This window comes from Myxine glutinosa, chromosome 8 (genome assembly GCF_964187855.1).
Source record: "Myxine glutinosa chromosome 8, kmMyxGlut1.1, whole genome shotgun sequence".
Taxonomy (NCBI): Eukaryota; Metazoa; Chordata; class Myxini; order Myxiniformes; family Myxinidae; genus Myxine; species Myxine glutinosa.
In genome coordinates, this window is record NC_136268.1 from 140,018,695 (window position 1) to 140,039,562 (window position 20,868).

The window sequence follows — 20,868 nt, forward strand, 5'->3', positions numbered from 1 at the left end:
GAGATTTGGCAGATCCGAGTGGAAGAGAGGCCTGAAATGTGGTGCCCCGAGTGGAAGGGGGGCCCAGGATTTGACGGACCCAGTTGGGGAAGGGGGCTGGGATTTGGTGGATCCGAGTGAGAAGGCCTGAGATTTGGAGGACCAGCGTGGAAGTGGGGCCTGAGATTTGGCAGATCCGAGTGGAGGAGGGGGAGGGGCCTGAGATCTGAGTATAAGTGGGCCTTTGATTTGGCGGGCATGAATGGAGGGGGGCCTCGAAGGGGTTGGGGCCGGTGATGGTGATGCAGACGTGTGTGGGTCGTGGTTTGTGCATGCATGTGCACGATTGTCGTTTGTGCAATGTTTGGATTTGGTTTCAATTTTGGTTTTGCTTTGGCAAGTTTTGATTCGTGTGGCGTCATACGCTATGTGTTGTATGTACACATTTTTTATGCGTTGTATATGTATATATGTGGTGTGCGCATGTTGTATTGTGTGCACGCATGTCAGGTGTAGCATCTTGTGCGGTGGTGTGTTCCACACATACATACGTGCGTGTGTTGGAGTTGGTATGTCATGTGCATACACCTGCATGCACGCGCACGCACACACACACACACACACACACACACCTCGTTTTTTCATTTCTGTTCCTCACAATTCTGTCACACACACACACACACACACACACACACACACACACACACACACACACACACACACACACACACACACACACACACACACACACACACACATTTTAGACCTTACAATGTCTTTCAAGCTCCACTGACCTTGAGAGAAAATAGCATCGAGACAAGCGAATAGAATGCCGATGCTACGTACGTATAGACAGGGTGTTTTTAATTAAACACAGCCATGGGTCAGGAGATTCACTCGTTGCAAATGTATAATCACACCAGCAACATTATGATATTGAATGCAGTATTATAAAGTATAGGGTCATATCAACCAAGAAAAGGTGGCTACATATGCATTTCTCGAATAGGCCTGGGGAGGGTAGTGAGCACTGCGGGGAGGGGTGGGGAGGAAAGACCGGAGGGCGGTGGGGAAGAGAGCTGAGGGGGGGGGGGGGGGTTCAGAACAAATTAAAAATGTTTCCCGATGACTAAGGAACACTACAAAGAAAAGCTTGTACTGGGAGGAAGGGCACAAATCGATGAATGAACAAATGTTCTCATTTTTCGAAAGTTGTGGTCGTTGTTTTCTAACTTTGTTTGCTTCCTCCTGTGTGTGCTAAGAAAATGTCCAAAGGCATCACATGCAAGCTCGACCTCCGGCACTTTTGGCAACCAACTACGGTTGCTTAAATTATTCAAATCACATTTCTCAAATATTCTTTACAACCACCGACACTTGCACTATTTATTGCCCAAACCCTAATTTATTGTAGACTTTTCCTTCAATCCTGTGCTCGTGTCAGATTTTCTTCAACAACTAGTGTCAGCCTAGAATGGGAGGTTGTTAGGGTTAGGGTTAGGGTTAGGGTTAGGGTTAGACATACATTTGCAGATCCTCTCCATATGGCTGCTTCAAACTTGCCATTGCGTGCGTGAGCCGGCCCGTCTGATTGGTTGGCTCATTCAAAAGGTTTGAGGAAATTTAATTTAAGGAGATCCGCCAATGACATTTGGAGTTTGAGAGATATATGGGGAAAGCAGCAGCTGGAGATGAATGCATTCAGGGATATTTTGGCACGGTTGAGCAGTGAGATAGTTGCGGCAGTACAGTCAAGAGAGAAGTTTTGTGTGGACAGATGCATCCAGCTTTTGGAGTTGGTTCATCTGGCAAGCGCGGGCACAGTCACACATGTGCGGTACTGCACTGGGTCAAATATAACACAGTTTAACATTCCGTTTGAAACAGACTGCCATCAATTACACCAGCCCGAGCTGGGTCGCCACTTCTTCAGACATTAATATAAAAAAACTTCAAAAAATACAAAACAAATTAATCAGGATAGCAACAGATTGCACAAGATCTACAGGCATACCTCACTTACATGTTCCAAAAAAAGTACGTACTCCCAATTGTAATCCACCTAAATATGAAAGGTACTCAATCCTTCACCTCCGTAGCCCAACATCCCTCTCACCCAATGGCCTCCAAAGCCAGTCGCCGACTGGGCATCCTCCGTCGTGCGAAGTCCTTCCTTGGCACACCTGAGCTCCTCACCACATACAAGGCTTTCATCCGCAGCTCAATGGAGTACTGCTCTCCCCTCTGGGCTGGTGCTCCTGCCTCACACCTAGCTCGGCTTCACACTGTTGAAACCAAAGCTTTCAGAATCATTGGAATCTCCTGCGATGAAGTTAACTCCGAGGGCCTTTCACTTACTCACCGCAGGCAGGTTGGTGGTCTTTCTGTCTTCTACCGACTCCTCTTCGGCCTTGCTCCCCCAGCTCTCTCTGTGCTCTGTCCCCCCAATATTCCTTCAGGTCGCACAAGATCTGCCAGCAACCCTCTTATGGTTAAACTGCCAAAATCTCGGCTCTCTGCTCACCTTCACTCTTTCATTCCCCTTTTCTCCCGCCTCTGGAACAAACTCCCCCACTCCCTTCAATCCCACTCCACCCTCCAGGTCTTTAAAACAGCTGTTCACCACCATCTCTTATCTTCCCCCATCCAAAACCTTGATCTTTTCTACCCCCGCTAATTCACCCCAGATACACTTTTTTTTCTTTTCTTTAATTCCAACTTCTTTCCTGGAAGTCCTTGCAATGTTCATATGTTTTATACCTCTCCCACCTCCCCCAAAGCCCTCCCCCTCCCACATTTCTCCCGTTGTCCCTGCTCTCAAATGTTGTGTTTGTGTCCTTCCCCCTCTCCTCTCTCCCTCTCTCCCCATCTTGTCTGCTGCTCCCCTTATTTTTTGTGTTTTGTGTGTCGGTTTGACTTTTTGTGTGATTAATGTTAGCTCTTTCACGAGCCTCGATATTGTATACAAAAAACAACAACAACAAAAAAAAAACAACCCATGTCACTCTCTGACCACACATCCTCCACCCCAAGGACATCTGAAACGTACAACTGCTCATCATTACTCTCATATCCTTAATATTATCCCTTCTTCCCGACAAAACACCACCATGCGCTGTCACATGTGCAACTCTCTGCCATCACAGACCATAGAACATCATCCCCAAACAATATCCTCAACCACCCTCTCCGAAATTCACTCTTCTGAAGCAACACCTTGTCATGAAATTAGTCCATCTGGCTAAACTCTGGTGTGGACACCACCCCGCCCTTTCATGCAACATCAACACAGGCTCGAACCCAAACTAAACCCAATGTTCCCCGTCAATCTGCCCCACAAATCACCACTCATATTATGACTATCTGCCACTCCCTGGTCTAACACAAACACCTCTTCAACTTCTCTTCTACACTAGATCTCCTGGCAGCTGGATACTCTCCTGGCAGATGCTGCTGGATACTTGAGTTCCACCTGCCTTTTTGCTTGACGGGATACGAAAGCTACAACAAAAACAACAACACCAACAACGCACTTTAGATGCTGTCTCGCCTGGAACCAACAGTCCCAACCTGCACGTTTTGGCACCTCTGGGATATTTCACTATTTTTACGAAACTGTACCACCACTGTGGCAATTTGTGTGTGCCTGGAATATTTACAAGGCTCCTCTGCCTAAGTTCACTGTGCTACATCGCATACTGCCAAGGCATCCAAGGGGCTTCCACTGCTCATCATTTCAGAATATTCCAGAGCATCTTTGGAAGTTGTTGTGATTGCAACTGGTTATCCCTCCCCAATATCAGATCACACTCAGTGTGTTCTCGTTGTTAGCACCATTCCAACAGGCCTGACTTGTCTCATTTTCATTGCTTACATCCCCCTCCTCTGCTACCCCCATTTGATTGTATTTCTTTACACTTGTCTGTTAGCTCCATTTATTTATTATTTATTTCCACTTCCACTTACCCTGCTGACTCATAACAGGAGAAGTGGTGATGAGCATTGATTATTATTGTCTTTTTTGTCTTTTGCAATTGTGGTTTTCATGTATTGTTATGCATTATGTTTTCCACTCTGTCGAAGCGCCTTTGGGCTACTTGAAAAGCGCTATACAAAATAAATGAATTATTATTATTATTATTATTATTCCATGGCATTTAGTTATGTTCTTGTATGCTTATAAATCATTTGTTAATAATTAAGAAGACATTCCATGTTCTCTTCGTTGCTGCATTTAGGCTGAAAATCATAATAAAATACACAGGTGTCTGTTTGTCTGAACGAGATACATTCAGTCGTTACGCATCCAATCTCAAGCAAACTTGACAGGATGACTAAGGGCCACACAATGGAGATTGTAGTGACTTCATTTCTCCCCCCCTCCCCCCAACCCTGCTTGAGGGTGGTTATCCTGCTTGGGTGAAATCCATGTTAAGGTGTATAAATAGCTTAACATGGCGTTTTTCCAAGACCGCCCTGCTTTCCAAGACCGCCCTTTTCCAAGACCGCCCTTCTAATAACAAAATTAACTAGAACTGCCACTTTATAACTGCTGGCAGTAATGACCGGTTTCCTCCGCCTTCCCGCTCTCATACAACCCCGCTTTTGATACAACCCCGCTTTGATACAACACCGCTTGGCTACAACTCCGCTTTGATGCAACCCCGCTTTGATACAACCCTGCTTTCATTGGACACACTTTGATACAACCCCGCTTGGCTACAACCCCGCTTTGATACCACCCCTCTTTGATACCACCCCACTTTGATACCACCTCACTTTGATACAATCCCGCTTTCATTGGACCTGCTTTGATACAACCCCGCTTTGATGCAACCCCACTTTGATGCAAGCCCACTTTGATAGCACCCCACTTTGATAGCACCCCACTTTGATAGCACCCCACTTTGATAGCACCCCACTTTGATAGCACCCCACTTTGATAGCACCCCACTTTGATAGCACCCCACTTTCATAGCACCCCACTTTGATACCACCCCACTTTGATACCACCTCACTTTGATACCACCCCACTTTGATACCACCCCACTTTGATACCACCTCACTTTGATACCACCCCACTTTGATACCACCTCACTTTGATACAATCTCGCTTTCATTGGACCTGCTTTGATACAACCCCGCTTTGATACAACCCCGCTTTGATACAACCCCGCTTTGGTACAACCCCGCTTTGGTGCAACCCCACTTTGATACCACCCCACTTTGATACAACCCCGCTTTGATGCAACCCCACTTTGATACCACCCCACTTTGATACCACCCCACTTTGATACCACCTCACTTTGATACAATCACGCTTTCATTGGACCTGCTTTGCTACAACCCCGCTTTGATACAACCCCGCTTTGATGCAACCCCGCTTTGATGCAACCCCACTTTGATGGAACCCCACTTTGATACCACCCCACTTTGATACCACCCCACTTTGACACCACCTCACTTTGATACAATCCCGCTTTCATTGGACCTGCTTTGATACAACCCCGCTTTGATACAACCCCGCTTTGATACAACCCCACTTTCATCAGACACGCTTTGATACAACCTTGCTTTCAAACAACCCTACTTTCATCATAATTAAACCTACACCGAAAAGTCACATGGCTGGAGAAGATAAAATATAATGATTTCTTCTTCTTCACACAATAACAACTTCTAGCTTCCAGACCGCACATCCAATCATCTTGAAATTTTGCACACTTGTTCCACTTCATAACTTCTACTTTATTATAAAGTTTCACGTCGATCAATGAAGCGGTTCAAGATATAATTTTTTTAAAACTATTTTCATTCTATTACTTATGGCTGCCATTCCATGTGAGCAAAAGCAAATTCCAAAAGGGAATTTTAGCATGCCAAAATGGGCAACATAATTGTGAAGTTTACATTCGATATGATCAAAAATGAGGGAGAAACTAGGTTTTAAAGGTTTATGCTTCAAAACGTCACAACTCCTAAACGATGCCGCTTTTTGTTCGTCTTGGGCATGCAATTCTGCTTGCAAGGTTTGGCCTCAATCTGTTCAGTCGTTTCGGAGAAAGTGCTTTTTCAGGTGTTTTTTGTGGTTTTTCAGGCTTTGCACGTAAAACAATATGGCGGCCAAACCACGTGACCTAAGACATCATTATAAAAAATTCTGCATCAATTTCTTGAGCATCAACAGATGATGCTCAATAAATTTCATCCTGATCGGATGAAGTTTTCTACTTGTCGAATTATGACGTCATAATGGAGGCAACTATGATATCATTCGCATATGTTATTCTGCATAGAGAGTTCTTTACAATAAGACATGTCTCAATTTTTCTGTCCAGCGATTTTTGAGATATAGAGGTGCAACGTTTTACCAAGATGGCGCTCGTACCACGTAACCTCTGGCGTCATTATTACCATTATAAGATTCTACAGGCCGAGCCGCTCCTATGGTGAAAATTTCCTTTCATTCGGTATATTGCAGAGAAAATGATTTTTAAAGGAAATAAATCCAAAAATTGGCAGTGGCGCAATCCGTTACATGGACCAAGAAGAAAAAGTGTTGCGTTTCTTCTTCTTTCAACAATAACGACTTCTAGCCTCCAGATCGTACAACCAATAATGTTGAAATTTTAAACACTTATTCCACTTGATGACAGTTACATTACATTAAAGTTTCAAATCGATCAATGCAGCGGTTCAAGAGATAGAAGCGTTTTAAGATTTTCGTTCAATTATTCATTGTGGACAAACCATGTGACTTATCGAAACTTCCCAAGTAACGCTTTAACTTCCCCACATGGAACATTTGTGTGAAGTTTCCACTCCATATCTTCAAAAATGAGGTAGGAGATCCGATTTAAAGTTTATGTTTAAAAATGCCATAAGTCCTAAACGATGCGACATACGACATCATCGTGTGGCAACCTTTTGTTCATCATGGGCATTATATTGTGCATGCAAAGTTTGGGCTCGATCTTTTCAGCAGTTGGAGAAAAAGGGGTTTTCGTGTTTTTCACGAAAAACAATATGGCGGCCAAACCATGTGACGTATATCAAAAACAAATTGACCCTAAATTTTTTTAACCCTTGGATGCAGTGATTGGGCCTTGGAGGACCACAAGGTTTTTTTGTTGCAAAAACTATGCTGTAAAATTCTTTTTTTAGAATGATCCTCATTTTCACCGACTTTCATGTTGTTACACAAAATTCAGTGACATAAATAAATAAAAATTTCATTCAGGCTCGTGGGAAAATCTTCATTCTTCACTTATAACCCAAACATCTGGCACAAATGCAGGCCTGGGGCCTTTGAGGCCCCGCATAAATGTTGTTGTACTACTATGTTATATCATTATTTTCTTGATATGAGCCTCATTATATACTCCTATAACTTGGTTACAAATAATGCAGTGACAAAAATAAGAAAATTTTAAAAAGTTTACACGAATACATTCGTGGGGCCACCGAGGCCGAATGGCTGCATCAGTGTAGGATTTTTGACAGCTGTGGACATATACACAACAACAACAACACAACATGCATTTTAAGGCCATTTCCCTGCAAGAGCGGGGGTTAGCCTTGCGGTCCCCATGACAATCTTCTCCATTTTGCCCTATTTTCTGCATCTCCCCTTGTTAACCCCCTTGCCCGCATTTCTTCTTCGACCATCTTTAGCCAAGTCTTTCTCGGTCTTCCCCGTCCTCTACTTCCTTCAACATTCATTTCCATCACTCTTCTCAACCAGTCACTTTCATCCTTCCTCAACACTGACCAAACCATCTCAACCTGTTTCTCTTCACAGCATCCATCACAGGCTCTATTCCCATCATCTTTCGCAATTCATCATTTGTCTTCCTCTCTCTCAACGATACTCCACACATCCACCGAACCATTCACATTTCCACCCTTCGTTGCTGCTCTACGTTCATTACCCATGTCTCGCTCCTATAAATCATAACACTTCTCACACATGCAGCATACACCTTTCCCTTCAGCTTCAACGACACTCCCCTCCTCATCAGAACGCCACTCAGTTCCCGAAACTTCTTCCATGCACATCTCACTCGAGCAACCGTTGCCGAGTCTGATCCACCTTCTCCATTCAGCATGTCTCCTAGGTAACAAAATGTTTTCACACCTTCCAGCTTCACGCCGTCTCCAAGATCCAACTCAACATTTCCTCCATCTGCAGCTCCCTCTGTGCACACCTTACACTTGAATGTAGCTGCCACACTGGTTAATGACCCTCTCAAGCCACTACATTTTTGATGAACCCACTCAGCGCACATTGTACATTGAATGGAATTCACTCCGACACCCTTCCTGCACACAGCACACGGCCACTTCCCAGTTCTTTCCACCTCACCACATGCTTTACCACTTGCCATCACCTTCGTTTTTCCGATATTCACCTTCAGACCTTTTGTCTCCATACATTTCTTCCACTTGTTCATCTTCTCCTTCAGTCCATCCAAACTTTCTGCAATCAACACCAGATCATCTGCATACAACAACTCCCACGGTAAACCCTCCTTTATGTTCTGAGCCAGCACCTCCATCACAGCTACAAATAGTAGTGGACTTAGTACCGACCCCTGATGCACTCCCACCTTCACATCAAACTCACCACTGTTCCTGTCCTTCGTCCTTACAGCTGTGCACACTCTTTTGTACATTGCCATCACCACTCTGATCAACCATTCCTCCACTCCTAACTTCCTCAATGCCCATGTCACTACTTCACGTGGAACCCAATCGAATGCTTTCTCCAGATCAACAAACCCAAGAAACAACTTCTTCCTCTTCTCCATATACTTCTCCTGCAACTGCCTCACAATAAAAAGTGCGTCTGTCGTTCCTCTTCCTGGCATAAATACAAACTGCATTTCGTCAATCTTCACCTTCTTCCTTATCCTCCTCTCCAACACCCTTTCCAATACCTTTATTCCATGCTCCAATAACTTTATCGCTCGATACGAGCCACAGTCCAGAGGGTCACCTTTCCCCTTGTATAGAGGGACGAGGGTACTCAGTTCCCAATCCACTGGAATGTGGCCTTCTATCACCATCAGATTGCAGATCTCTGTCATTCTCTTCACACCCCAATTTCCCGCTGCCTTCAACATATCTCCCACAACTCCCATCGGCCCTCCCGCTTTTCTACTCTTCATTGATTTTATTGCTTCCTCAACTTCCTTCTCGGTTATCTTCTCTGCCGGTCCTAAAACTGGGTTACTCTCTGTGTTGCCATCCCATTCATTCTCTGTATTCAACAGCATTTCCATATATCTCGTCCATCTTCCTTTAATTCCATCTGGGTCCACAACAATTTGTCCCACTTAATCCTTCAAGCAACTCACCCCCATCACATCACACCTCTCTTTCGCTATCTGCTTTGCAATCCTGAATACCGCTCTCTGACCCTTTGACATTGACAGACAGACAGACAGACAGAATAACAGATCATACCAAGCAATATACTTGTGAATCTTTCATTTTGCAACTCCCAAATGGACCCAAATTGATCAAGTTTTTCAAGACATTCAAGTTGGTCTTTTTGATAGGTTGTTGTTAGCGAATGCATATTGGACAGATTCCATTCTGAATTCAGCACGCTGGCTGCATCATTGCTGAGGCGCTGCTGTGCCACTGATAGTTATTCCTGTAGGTTAGAGCAATAATTTGTAAATAAATCAGGGTGCCTTACGATAACTCGCCTATCCCCTACGGAAGACACCATGGGATATTTAACATCCATCAACTAATGTCAGCAGGTGGGTACTCGGGCTTAATGTCCTGCCAAGGAAGGGCGCACACATTGATGAATCACCCTGCATTCAAAACACCAGGTTGGCAGTTTTGAGCTGGGTCAAGATTCGAACCCAGGCTAGACAGCTCAGAGGTGAACGTACGGACTGGTACCTCTAGGGCCCAAGCTGTCCTGACGGCCATTTTGACTGGGTCATGCAAAGCAATTGAAAATTTCTCTGCAGTCAAAATTTCATTTCCTATGAATATTTAAAAGGTTGGAACTTGGTTGGAACAAACACTAAAACTTTTGCAAATGGCAAAGCAGCTGCACAACAATGAATGGAGCAGAAACAACCAAACCTTTCAGCTTCGGAGCCTGTGTGGAACGCCGATAGATAGAAAGCAGTGGTTCAATTTCAGAAATAAATAATGTGTGCGTGTTCTTACAATAAAAAGAAACAACTTTTCCGTGAAACCACATGATGACAAATAGAGTCCACAGACATTCTTTTTCAAAATGCACAATAAAGAATATATTAGAGCATGGAGGGTGTCATTAAAAAAAAATCCACAAAGACATCAGTGACACCGATGTCTATTATAATGACAGGAAGTGTATGTGCACTTCCTAATGGATTCGCAGTGACTGGCAGTTTTTGTTCCAGTGTGGTTGTTTAAAATGTAACCGACAGTACACTACTTGCGGATCTTAGCGGCTCCTTATTGGCGTGCAGGCAATTTCATGACATCGATGAAGTGAGAGATATTTGAGAAGCAACATTGGCAGGTTCAGCACTGTCCTAGCTAAATGGGAGAAGATCACAGATACCCATCTTTTCAAGCTGCTTCTCCATCCCCCTCTCATTTTAAGGATTCGGAGTACCAGATAAGCTGTCACGTGAGTCGGAATGACAACAGAAGCCAGGACAACACCATATTTGCGAATTTGTGTGAACATGAAAGATAAATTTCACAGTAACAGAGGCATTATATGTTTACCATATCCCTCAGAATACCACACACCTGTCAACAAAGGAAGGCCTCTGGATACAAAATTGCTTTTATCCAGAGGCTTAACCATCCTAGCCCATGCAGCCATTCATTCCAGAAAATGTATTTATCCTCAGAACATTCATGATGTCACAAAACATGATAATAAAACAGCTGTTACCTTCAATTCCAGATAAGAAAACCAAACAAACAGGTGAAGATGGCACCTATCCAGAAGTTTGTCAGATTTCAATAAAGCCAAATAAACCCTTGGCACAATGTGCAACAAACGTCTCCACAACTTGCCAGGTGTCAGGGGAAGCGGAGCCATGTTCCTACTGAGCATTCAAGCAAAGATTGTACCGACTCACCCATGATCAGGAGAGACCATGGAACTAGGCTCTGGTAGAAGAGCCCTTTTCAGTTACAAAAAAACACAAAGTCTCAAAAATAAATGCGCAAACAATCAAGGAAGCAGTAAGATCAATGGTGATAAGATTATTTTTTTAAATTGGGTTCAGGGGCTCGTCGGATGCCTGCAAAGATGTCCCAGCAGGGACATGACAAATAGTGTGTGGAGGGAGCATCCATTGTTCCTCTGTGGGCTTTGAATAGAATGTGACAATGGGAACTTGCACAAAAATAAATAAACAGTGCATTCACAAATTCCAACCTCACCCCACAAAAAAACAAGGCTGCATAAGTCAGGTGACCTGCGTCCTGCTATTACTACCTGCATTGCTAAAAAAAAACATTTCATTAAAAAAATCTCATAAAGGTTCAGAACTTTCTGAGAAATGAAGATTTACTCACTTGTGTGTTCTGTCTGCGCGTCGCGTCTCCAACATAGACGTCTGGAAAGACACAATCAGAAGACATCAGGACATACAAGCGAGACTTTAAAGGTCCATCACACCTGTGCTTTCTTTATCCATACTCCATAAACTTTTTAATAAACCCATCCTGAAACATAGTCCGATGTACTAACTCCATCCTCACCATATATTAATATAACTCAAAGTTCAAGAAAAGTATTTGTTCAACGCTTACAAGTTCAATGCACATAATTGCTCGAAAATCTCAAATAACACTCGGCGGGAACTGAGCACATCGCTGATAATGCCACCGGTCTGATGATCGTGGAGGATGTGCGGGCGACGTGCCAAGAAAGTAACGAACAGGGCGAGAAATATATCAATCGGAGGCGTTTAAGACTTGAGTGTCCACAACGGCAAACGGGACGCGGCTTCAAGAACCGTGGAGGAGATACAGTTAAAGACGCATGACGGAAAGCCAGACTTACCATTGGTTGCTGCACGCAGACGGCATGCGTAAATCCACCCGAGTGCGCGTTGGGCGCGCCGAGCGAACGATCCGTATTCCGAACGCGTCTCTCCCCGACAATCATCCAATCGGAGCCCGGGGGGGCGTGGCGGAGGAGGAGTCAGGGAGGGGGTATTGAAGGGCGTAACGGACGTACGACCTCGTCGTCTGGTCAATATCTCCCCCTCTACAAGCACCAAAAATGAGACCACACATGCGACCAACTATCGCATGACTTCCTGAGATGGGAATGCGCAATAATTTTTCCTGCAACAACGGAACGGCGTTATAAGAAACGTTACAGACTGTTACATGACCGACTGCATATTTCTTCGTTCCGCTTGCCCTCCTTTGGTGCCCGGATCACCTGTTCCGTGGAATCGGAGGTTTTCGCTAATTGCGTCTCCATGGTCGGCGTGCACGGATAAGCAGCTGATGACGAATGAGATGTTTATTGCAAATGCAGCACTCCCGGGATACCTATGCTTCACATCCAGCTCTCCCATACAATCTCAGTTCCATGAACACCCTGTTATTTCAGTACAGTACAAGCGAGGCTCCTTAGGGTTGTTATTAACATTTGGAAGGGGAAAGAAAAACGCGTCATCTATAGTATGATTTATTAAAAATGAGTAATTTAATTATTTTGTGTCCTCCAGGTGCGCTCTGGACCTCCTGCCACCTGGTTTGGTAATATGGTCTCAGCGCATGACATTTGGCATAGCTACGCACGCTTTGGCTCAAATGACTGTTCCATTGGGTGAACATCCATTTGATCATCGTGGGTGATCGCGGTCCATATTTGTCCCGCGAACACCCGAAGATCCTGGCAATGTGCGGACAACCAACCACGTCGTTTCCAACCCGGGCCAATCAATATCTGGCTGTGCGTTCAGTAGGGACACCAGACCCATTGATTTTCCCAAAATTGCCACATTATCCCTTTCCCTCTTCTGATGAGTTTCCAGCTCGGGCTGCGAGCATTCCATTCGATGATTGTAAACACCGTTCAGCAAACGCAAACCACACAACAACCTCCTCCTCCAATCCTCTGAAGCAAAGAAACAAAACCCGCACTCGCGCCTCCTCCCACTCCTCCCTCAACCCCCCAGATCCTGCACTGAGGATCAGCGCCCATCAGTTAGACACGTGACCTATACAAGCACCACACCATAAGAAATAAATATCACCAACGCAAGCGACAATATAACAACCAGTAAGCAGACTCTGGGGTGTTGTGGTTAGTGTGCTCACCCCAGCCGGGTCATACCAAAGACTAAAAAAGGAACGAGCACGGACCAACAACGCTGAGACGGCAATCGCAAAGTACCCAGTGTAACGCTTGCTTGAAACTGCTTCTGCAGCACCATATTCTATAAAGAGTGCAGCTCATCAAAATAATGAATCCTCCCTCAATCCATTTTGAAGATCTTGGTTCGAGTCCCTCCATGAGCCTACTGCAGTAGTTGTTGACCGGGGCGAATACCTTTTCGGGGCATAATGCGGTTCAACCTAAACCATTAAGGCAACCCCAGGCTTTAAGTAAAGTATGCCATATCAATTGCCACCCCAGGAATAATATTACTATAATTCACCAAATGTCTGTCCGTCTGTCTGTCTGTCCGTCCGTCTGTTCCCAGGTACCGCAAAAACGGCTGAACCGATCGCAACGAAATTTTGGGTGGGTAATCCTGGGACCCCCTGGAGTAAAATAGGCTATTGAAGGAGCTGGGGCTCCCACGTCGATCGGAAGAATGGACGCGACAAAAAGCTGGAATTCATCCGAGTTGCTTTAATCAAACCAAACACTCAGGCACTCTGCAAAGCCCGTTTATCGGGCAGCAATATATATCTATTACCCGGAGCGTTTGCCCAGGAAAGGCGAGAGGGGGCGTGGCCCAGCGTCCTGGCTGCGGCCTGGCAAGTTGAGGGCGAGCCTGCCCGGGCATGCCCGGGCGTCCCGACCGAGGCCTGGCAAGTTGAGCGCGGGCCTGCCCGGGCGTCCTGGACGAGCCCGGCATGGTGATCGCTCCGCGTCCTTGATAGGTGCAAGGCGATTGTGAAAACCCAGCGGTAGCTGCTACACACGTCCCCCCAGAATCGACTTGCACCGGCAGGGTCAATTTGAGGGGGGTCCTGATGACCCGGCCGAAGCGACCCCTGGCGGGTCATGGGAGGGGTCCGGTGTGGTGGTGGGCTGTCGAGTGGGGGGCACCGTGGACGGGGGGCGGCCTCGCCGCGGTGGAAGGGCCACCCATGGTGGGTGGTCGACGTCCACGTGCGCCGGCTTGAGGCGGTCCACCGCAATCCGGTCCGACCTGCCGCCGATGTCGATGACGAACGACTTGTCGTCCCGTCGCAGCACCCGGAAGGGCCCGTCGTACGGCGGCCGGAGTGGCCCCCGATGTGCGTCGTGATGCACAAAAACATACTCCGCTGTGCGAAGTGCTGGGGGGACGTAGGACTGGGGGTCACCGTGGTGGGATGTTGGCACGGGGGCAAACCGTCGGGCGGCCTCCTGGAGGTCCGAGCGCTGGTGAGCTGCGGACCAGGGACTGGTAGCGTCGGGCACGAATTCGCCCGGGACGCATAGCGCCTGGCCATGGACAAGCTCGGCGGTGGATGCCTGGAGGTCCTCCTTGGGGGCCGTGCGGAGGCCCAAAAGGACCCACGGCAGCCAGTCGGCCCAACCGCCGTCTTGAAGGCCGGCCATGAGCGCGGCCTTCATGGAGCGGTGGAATCGCTCGCACAACCCGTTTGCTTGGGGGTGGTAGGCCGTAGTACGGTGGAGCTTGACCCCCAGGTTGCGGGCGACCGCGCCCCACAGCTCGGAGGTGAACTGTGGTCCGCGGTCTGACGAGATGTCCGCCGGTGCGCCGAAGCGGGCGACCCAGGTGGCGATGAAACCTGCGCCACGTCGGCGGTGGTGGTGGAGACGAGGGGAACGGCCTCCGGCCACCTGGTGGTCCTGTCCACCATGGTGAGCAGGTGTGTGAACCCCCGTGACGGTGGGAGGGGGCCCACCAGATCCACGTTGACGTGGTCGAAACGTCGTTCGGGCACGGTGAAAGGTGCCAGCGGGGCCTGGGTGTGTCGGTGGACCTTGGCCCGTTGGCAGGCCGTGCAGGTGCTGGTCCAATCGCGGACGTCCCGACGAAGGCCGTGCCAGACGAATCGCGCCGACACCAGCTTCTGGGAAGCTTTCCGGCCCGGGTGGGAAAGGCCGTGGAGGGAGGCGAAGATGCGGCGTTGCCAGGTGACGGGCACGATGGGGCGAGGCTGGCCTTGGGAGACGTCGCAGAGCAGGACAGTGTCCGCGAAGGGGATGTCGGCCAGGCGGAGGCCCGTGTCCGCCGCCCGGAGGGCTTGCACCGTGGTGTCGGTGGTTTGGTCCGCCGCCATAAGCGCAAAGTCCACGCCCAGGTGGACCGCGTTCGCGCTGGCCCGGGAAAGACAGTCGGCCACGGCGTTGTTTTTGCCGGCGACGTGCCGGATGTCCGTGGTAAACTCCGACACGGCGGAGAGGTGGCGCTGTTGGCGGGCCGACCACGGCTCCGTGACCTTGGCCATGGCGTAAACCAACGGCTTGTGGTCGACGAACGCCGTGAAAGGTCGGCCCTCCAGGAGGTGGCGGAAATGGCGGATGGCCAGGTGCAGACCGAGGAGCTCCCGGTCAAACGTGCTGTATTTGAGCGCGTTCGGCCGGAGCTGCCGGCTGAAAAAAGCGAGTGGCTGCCAAACCCCGTTCACCCATTGCTCATGTACGGCGCCCACCGTGTAGTCGGAGGCATCCGTGGTGAGGGCGATGGGAGCGTTGAGCACCGGGTGAGCGAGCAGTGTTGCGTCGGCGAGGGCCCGCTTTGAGCTTTGGAAGGCCGCATCCATTGCTGCGGACCAGGCGATGTCGTGCTTGGCCGGCTTGCCCCGGAGGGCTTCGTAGAGGGGCCGCATGAGTTGAGCAGCGCGGGGCACGAAGCGGTGATAAAAATTCACCATTCCCAGGAATTCCTGCAGGGCCTTTATGGTGCGGGGACGCGGGAACGTGGTGATGGCCTCGACCTTGGTTGGCAGCGGCACGGCCCCGTTCTTGGTGATGTGGTGGCCCAAAAAATCAACGGCTGTCGTGCCGAAGTGGCATTTGGCCGGGTTGACGATGAGGCCGTGCTCGCTGAGGCGCCCGAACAGTGTTCGGAGGTGGAGGAGGTGCTCGGCCCGGGACGTGCTGGCGACGAGGATGTCGTCCAGGTAAACGAAAAGGAACGGCAGGTCACGCAGCACGCCGTCCATCAAGCGCTGGAACGCCTGAGCCGCGTTCTTGAGACCAAACGGCATCCGCAAGATTTCGAATAAGCCGAACGGCGTGATGACTGCCGTTTTAGGGACGTCGGCCGCCCTGACAGGTACCTGGTGATATCCCCGTATGAGATCAATTTTCGAAAAAATGACCCGTCCCGCCAGACGGGCGGAGAAGTCTTGGATATGCGGCATTGGGTACCTGTCGGGGGTGGTAGCGTCATTGAGATGGCGGTAGTCGCCACACGGGCGCCATCCACCCCCCGGCTTTGGCACGATGTGCAGTGGCGAGGCCCACGCACTATCGGAGCGCCGCACGATGCCGAGGTGCTCCAACGCGTCGAATTCGGCCTTCGCCACGGCGAGCTTGGCTGGGTCGAGGCGGCGGGCCCTGGCGTAGACCGGCGGGCCCGTGGTTGGTATGTGGTGCTCGATCCCATGCCGTACTGCGACGGCCGAAAACGTCGGCCGCGTGAGGGCCGGGAACTCCGTGAGCAGGCGAGCAAACTCGTTTGCCGCCGGGACGGCGCATGCCAGCTCGGTCGGCGCGGAGCTGCTCAATGTGCATACCAGGGAGCTGAAGGTTTCGGCGTTGATTAAACGACGCCGTTGGACGTCCACCAGCAGTCCGTGTGCGCAGAGGAAGTCGGCGCCTAGCAGAGCCATGGGCACGTTTGCGGTTACAAACGTCCAAGCAAAGCATTGGCCGCCGAAGCAGACGGTGACGTTGCGCGGGCCGAAGGTGCGGATGGTCGATCCGTTGGCCGCAACCAAGGAGGGGCCGCAAACCGCGGATTGCCTGTCCTGGTCAGAGGCGGGTATGATGCTCAGTTGGGCGCTGGTGTCGCACAGGAAGCGCCGTCCGGACGCTTTATCCGTGATGAACAGTAAGTTGCCCGTGTGGCCGGCGCTCATGGCTGGTAATGAACGCCGGCCCGGCCGTTTCCCGGCCTGCCGAAGGTGCACGGGGGTCGGCATGTCCGGGCCTTCTGTCCGAACCTGGCATGATAGTAACACCACACTTGGTCAGGTGGAGGCCCCGGTCGTCGTGCTGGAGGTGGTCGGCTCGGGGTAGCGGCCGCCAATTGCGTCGGCAGTTCGGTCGTCGACCGTGCCGGGTGCTCGGGCGCCATGGGTGTTGCGTCGGACGGCGGTGGGTCCCATGTCGCCGCTGCGATGCGCTGTCCTGCGGCGGAGATCTTGTCGGCTTCTCTGGCAAGGGCCCGGGGATCTGTGATCGTCGTGCTTGCCAGGGCAAGGCGTACCGGGTTAGGCAGCTGACGGAGGAACAGCTCCCGGAACAGGAATGCCGGAGAGTGCTCGCCGAGCAGTGAAAGCATGTAGTCCATTCGCTCGGAAGGGCGCGTGTCGCCGAGCTCGGGCAGGTCGAGCAGGCGCCGTGCGCGTTCCGCCGATGGTAGGGCGAAAGCGTCGAGGAGAAGCTTCTTAATCGCGCCGTATTTGTCAGCGGCTGGCGGGCTCTCGAGGAGGCTCAGGGCGCGGGCCGCGGTGGCCGAACCGAGCGCTGCTACCACATGGTGGAAGCGGGTGTCGTCGGCCGTGATGCCTCGCAGGGCGAACAGGGAATCCGCCTGTGCGAACCAAACCGCCGCGTGAGCCTCCCAGAAGGTAGGCAGTTTAAGGGCGACTGCCGTGTCCATGTCGGTAGGTCACCAATGAAGGAGCTGGGGCTCCCACGTCGATCGGAAGAATGGACGCGACAAAAAGCTGGAATTCATCCGAGTTGCTTTAATCAAACCAAACACTCAGGCACTCTGCAAAGCCCGTTTATCGGGCAGCAATATATATACATAATATCCCAGAGCGTTTGCCCAGGAAAGGCGAGAGGGGGCGTGGCCCAGCGTCCTGGCTGCGGCCTGGCAAGTTGAGCGCGGGCCTGCCCGGGCGTCCTGGACGAGCCCGGCATGGTGATCGCTCCGCGTCCTTGATAGGTGCAAGGCGATTGTGAAAACCCAGCGGTAGCCGCTACACTATATTGTTTTCCCAAGTTTTCCAATTTTCCAGTTTTTGCAAACACAATGGAATAATATTTACCGATATGAACAGTGATGTGGCTTTTATTGAAATTCTACAAATACTGTTTAGATTTTGATGATTTGCGTGTGATGTGATTTAACGGATGTTTATATAAATCGTTTAAAATAAAATAAAAACCCTTCAATTTATGATATTTTTCCTTTTCATTTGGGCCTCCAAATTGAAGCCCCACCCATAGGGCGGGTACCGTTGCTAGTAATAATAACAGGAGTTAAACTGCATGTAGTTAGGGAGGGAACAGCATTGACGAAAGGGCGATAATATAGGATTATAAGAGGTAATTGTGATGACATATAGACAGAATTATCATCAAACCTATTGTATCCCTTACAATAAATGACGTAATAAAGTCAATGCCTGATCCTCTTGGGATTACGAAGGTATCATCTCACCGGTGTGTACCGGGTACGGCCTTCGAGGTGTGCTACTGTGACTCAGTACAATTGATTAGAATAATCAAATGCATAATAGTAATCATAGACGGGCAGAGACAGCCAATCACCCAAGCTGCTGTGGACAGGCAGAACAGAGTTTTACAAGATGGAGGAGGAGAGATGTCAAAATGTACAGTGTGGGATTTTAAAGGGCTCCGCAGATCGGACAAAAGAACCTTTGTAACGTTGCCTTTGGCCAAAGGGAGAGCATGACATTGCTGCTGTCCTCCGGACCTCCGGAGGATGTCCCGGCCTGGTGACATTCCCATTAAATGGCTTTGTGACTTTTCCAATAACAATCCAACAAGTAAAACATCGTGTTGTGGACTTCAAGAATGTCATCCGAACGACAAAAACAAGTATGTCATCAACATCGTCATTTTCGTCCTTCAAAGATTTGAAGTGAAGGGTGTTTATAAGTTTGCAGCTTGTTGTGAAGAGAATAGGTCGGTTGCCATAACTTCGGGGGTCGATATATTGTTGATAGTTGACTGAAGGAATCTCCGAATCATGCCTGTTGTGCACCTGTTGTTTGTGCTGCTCCTGACATGCAGACCTCAGTGTATCACAGAAAATCGACGACAACATGGCGCAAAGCAAATTTGACTTTTCATATTCAATGCTGAAGGTGCTACCTGGTATGGAAGACCCATTGACCACAAAGTGGTCTTTATCTGGGACTGTGCAGGCATCGTGTGTCTGTTGTTCATTACGGACCTCAACCTTGTCTGCTGGGGGTCCGCGCTTGGCTGTGCTGCCTAAATTACATCCGCCACCTAAGGTAGACGGACGTTATGTATTCATCCTGGACAGATTCAAACAAATTTGGTGGTCAGGTTAGGTGTGTGACAAGGGCTTATTTCGGTGAAGATGCCGATCCGGATCCACACGATAAAAAAATTTTTTTCATTCCTTGGGTGATTCTTCACCATTGAGGGATGGAGCCCAAAACGATATACAGTAATGCACGATATTTCAAAACGTTGTGGACGGATTATGACAAAACGTGGTGGACGAGTTGGGTAGTTGACACAAGGACAAGCCGGTTCGATTTTGGTTCAGGTCTGGATCCAGGTCTGGCCTATCAGTGGAATCCAAAACATAACCTCTTCAGCCTGGCAGAGGTATGCACTCTACTGAATGCCGTTCTAGTTTTTACATGTTTTTAAAATGAGTTTGGTAGGTCGGTGGTTCTAACCCCGGCCGAGTCATATTTTTGCTGCTTCCTTACTTGATGCTCAACATTAAAAAAAAGAAAAAAGGATAGAGTGCAGCCAATCAACAATATGTTGGTAACCATTGTCCAGCCTTGGTGGGCCTATTGGCCTCTTCCTGTGTTGAAGTTCCGTGTAAGAGAACTAACTCGTATTATCATTAATACTAGCGTGCATTGACTCGCTGTGCTCACCTCACCACATCGCTAACTGAGGCACGGGCTTGTTTTAACTGAGGATAATGACTGTACGTGAGTTTGTGTTGTCAAGATTTACACCAATCATAATACAAACATTTATTTTGTACAAATGTATTTGTACTATTGGTGATATTTATTTGTCATCTTAAAAGGTACAAGTGGTCTAAAGCTCTGAATGGTCAAGGGGCTAGGCTGGTCTGAAAGGTCTAAAGCAACTTACAGGTCTTTTGGGTCTTCATGGTCTTTAATGGTCCTCAGTATATTTGTCTTTTGGGTCTTCGGGGTCTTTTATGTCCTCTGGGTCTTTGGGGTATTCTGGGTCTTTTGCATCATCAGGGTGTTTTGGTTATTAGGGGTCTTTTGTCTCTTTGGGGTATTTTGGGTCCTCTTGGTCTTTGGGGTCTTTTTTTTTCTTTTTTCTTTTTTTGTATACTGAATCGAGGCTCGTGAAACAGCTGACATTTACTTCACAAACAAATCAACCAGACAAACAAAATATATAAAAAGAGGGAGCGGAAGACAAGAGAAGGGAAAGCATGCAAACACTTGAGAGCACACAACATTTAAGAGCAGGGAGATGTGTGGGAGGGAGAGGGCTTGGGGGGAGGAGGCGTGGGAAGGGGGGGG

General features: G+C 48.8%; 1 protein-coding gene across 1 annotated transcript in view; it reads right to left on the reverse strand.

The window, feature by feature from the left end:
* LOC137432951 (sorbin and SH3 domain-containing protein 1) overlaps positions 1-20,868 on the reverse strand; it is a 446,359-nt gene that overhangs the window by 94,615 nt on the left and 330,876 nt on the right. Inside the window, exon 16 of the mRNA XM_078783773.1 lies at positions 11,533-11,573. Within this exon, the coding sequence (XP_078639899.1) occupies positions 11,533-11,573 (41 nt within the window). The remainder of the gene's footprint in view (positions 1-11,532; positions 11,574-20,868) is intronic.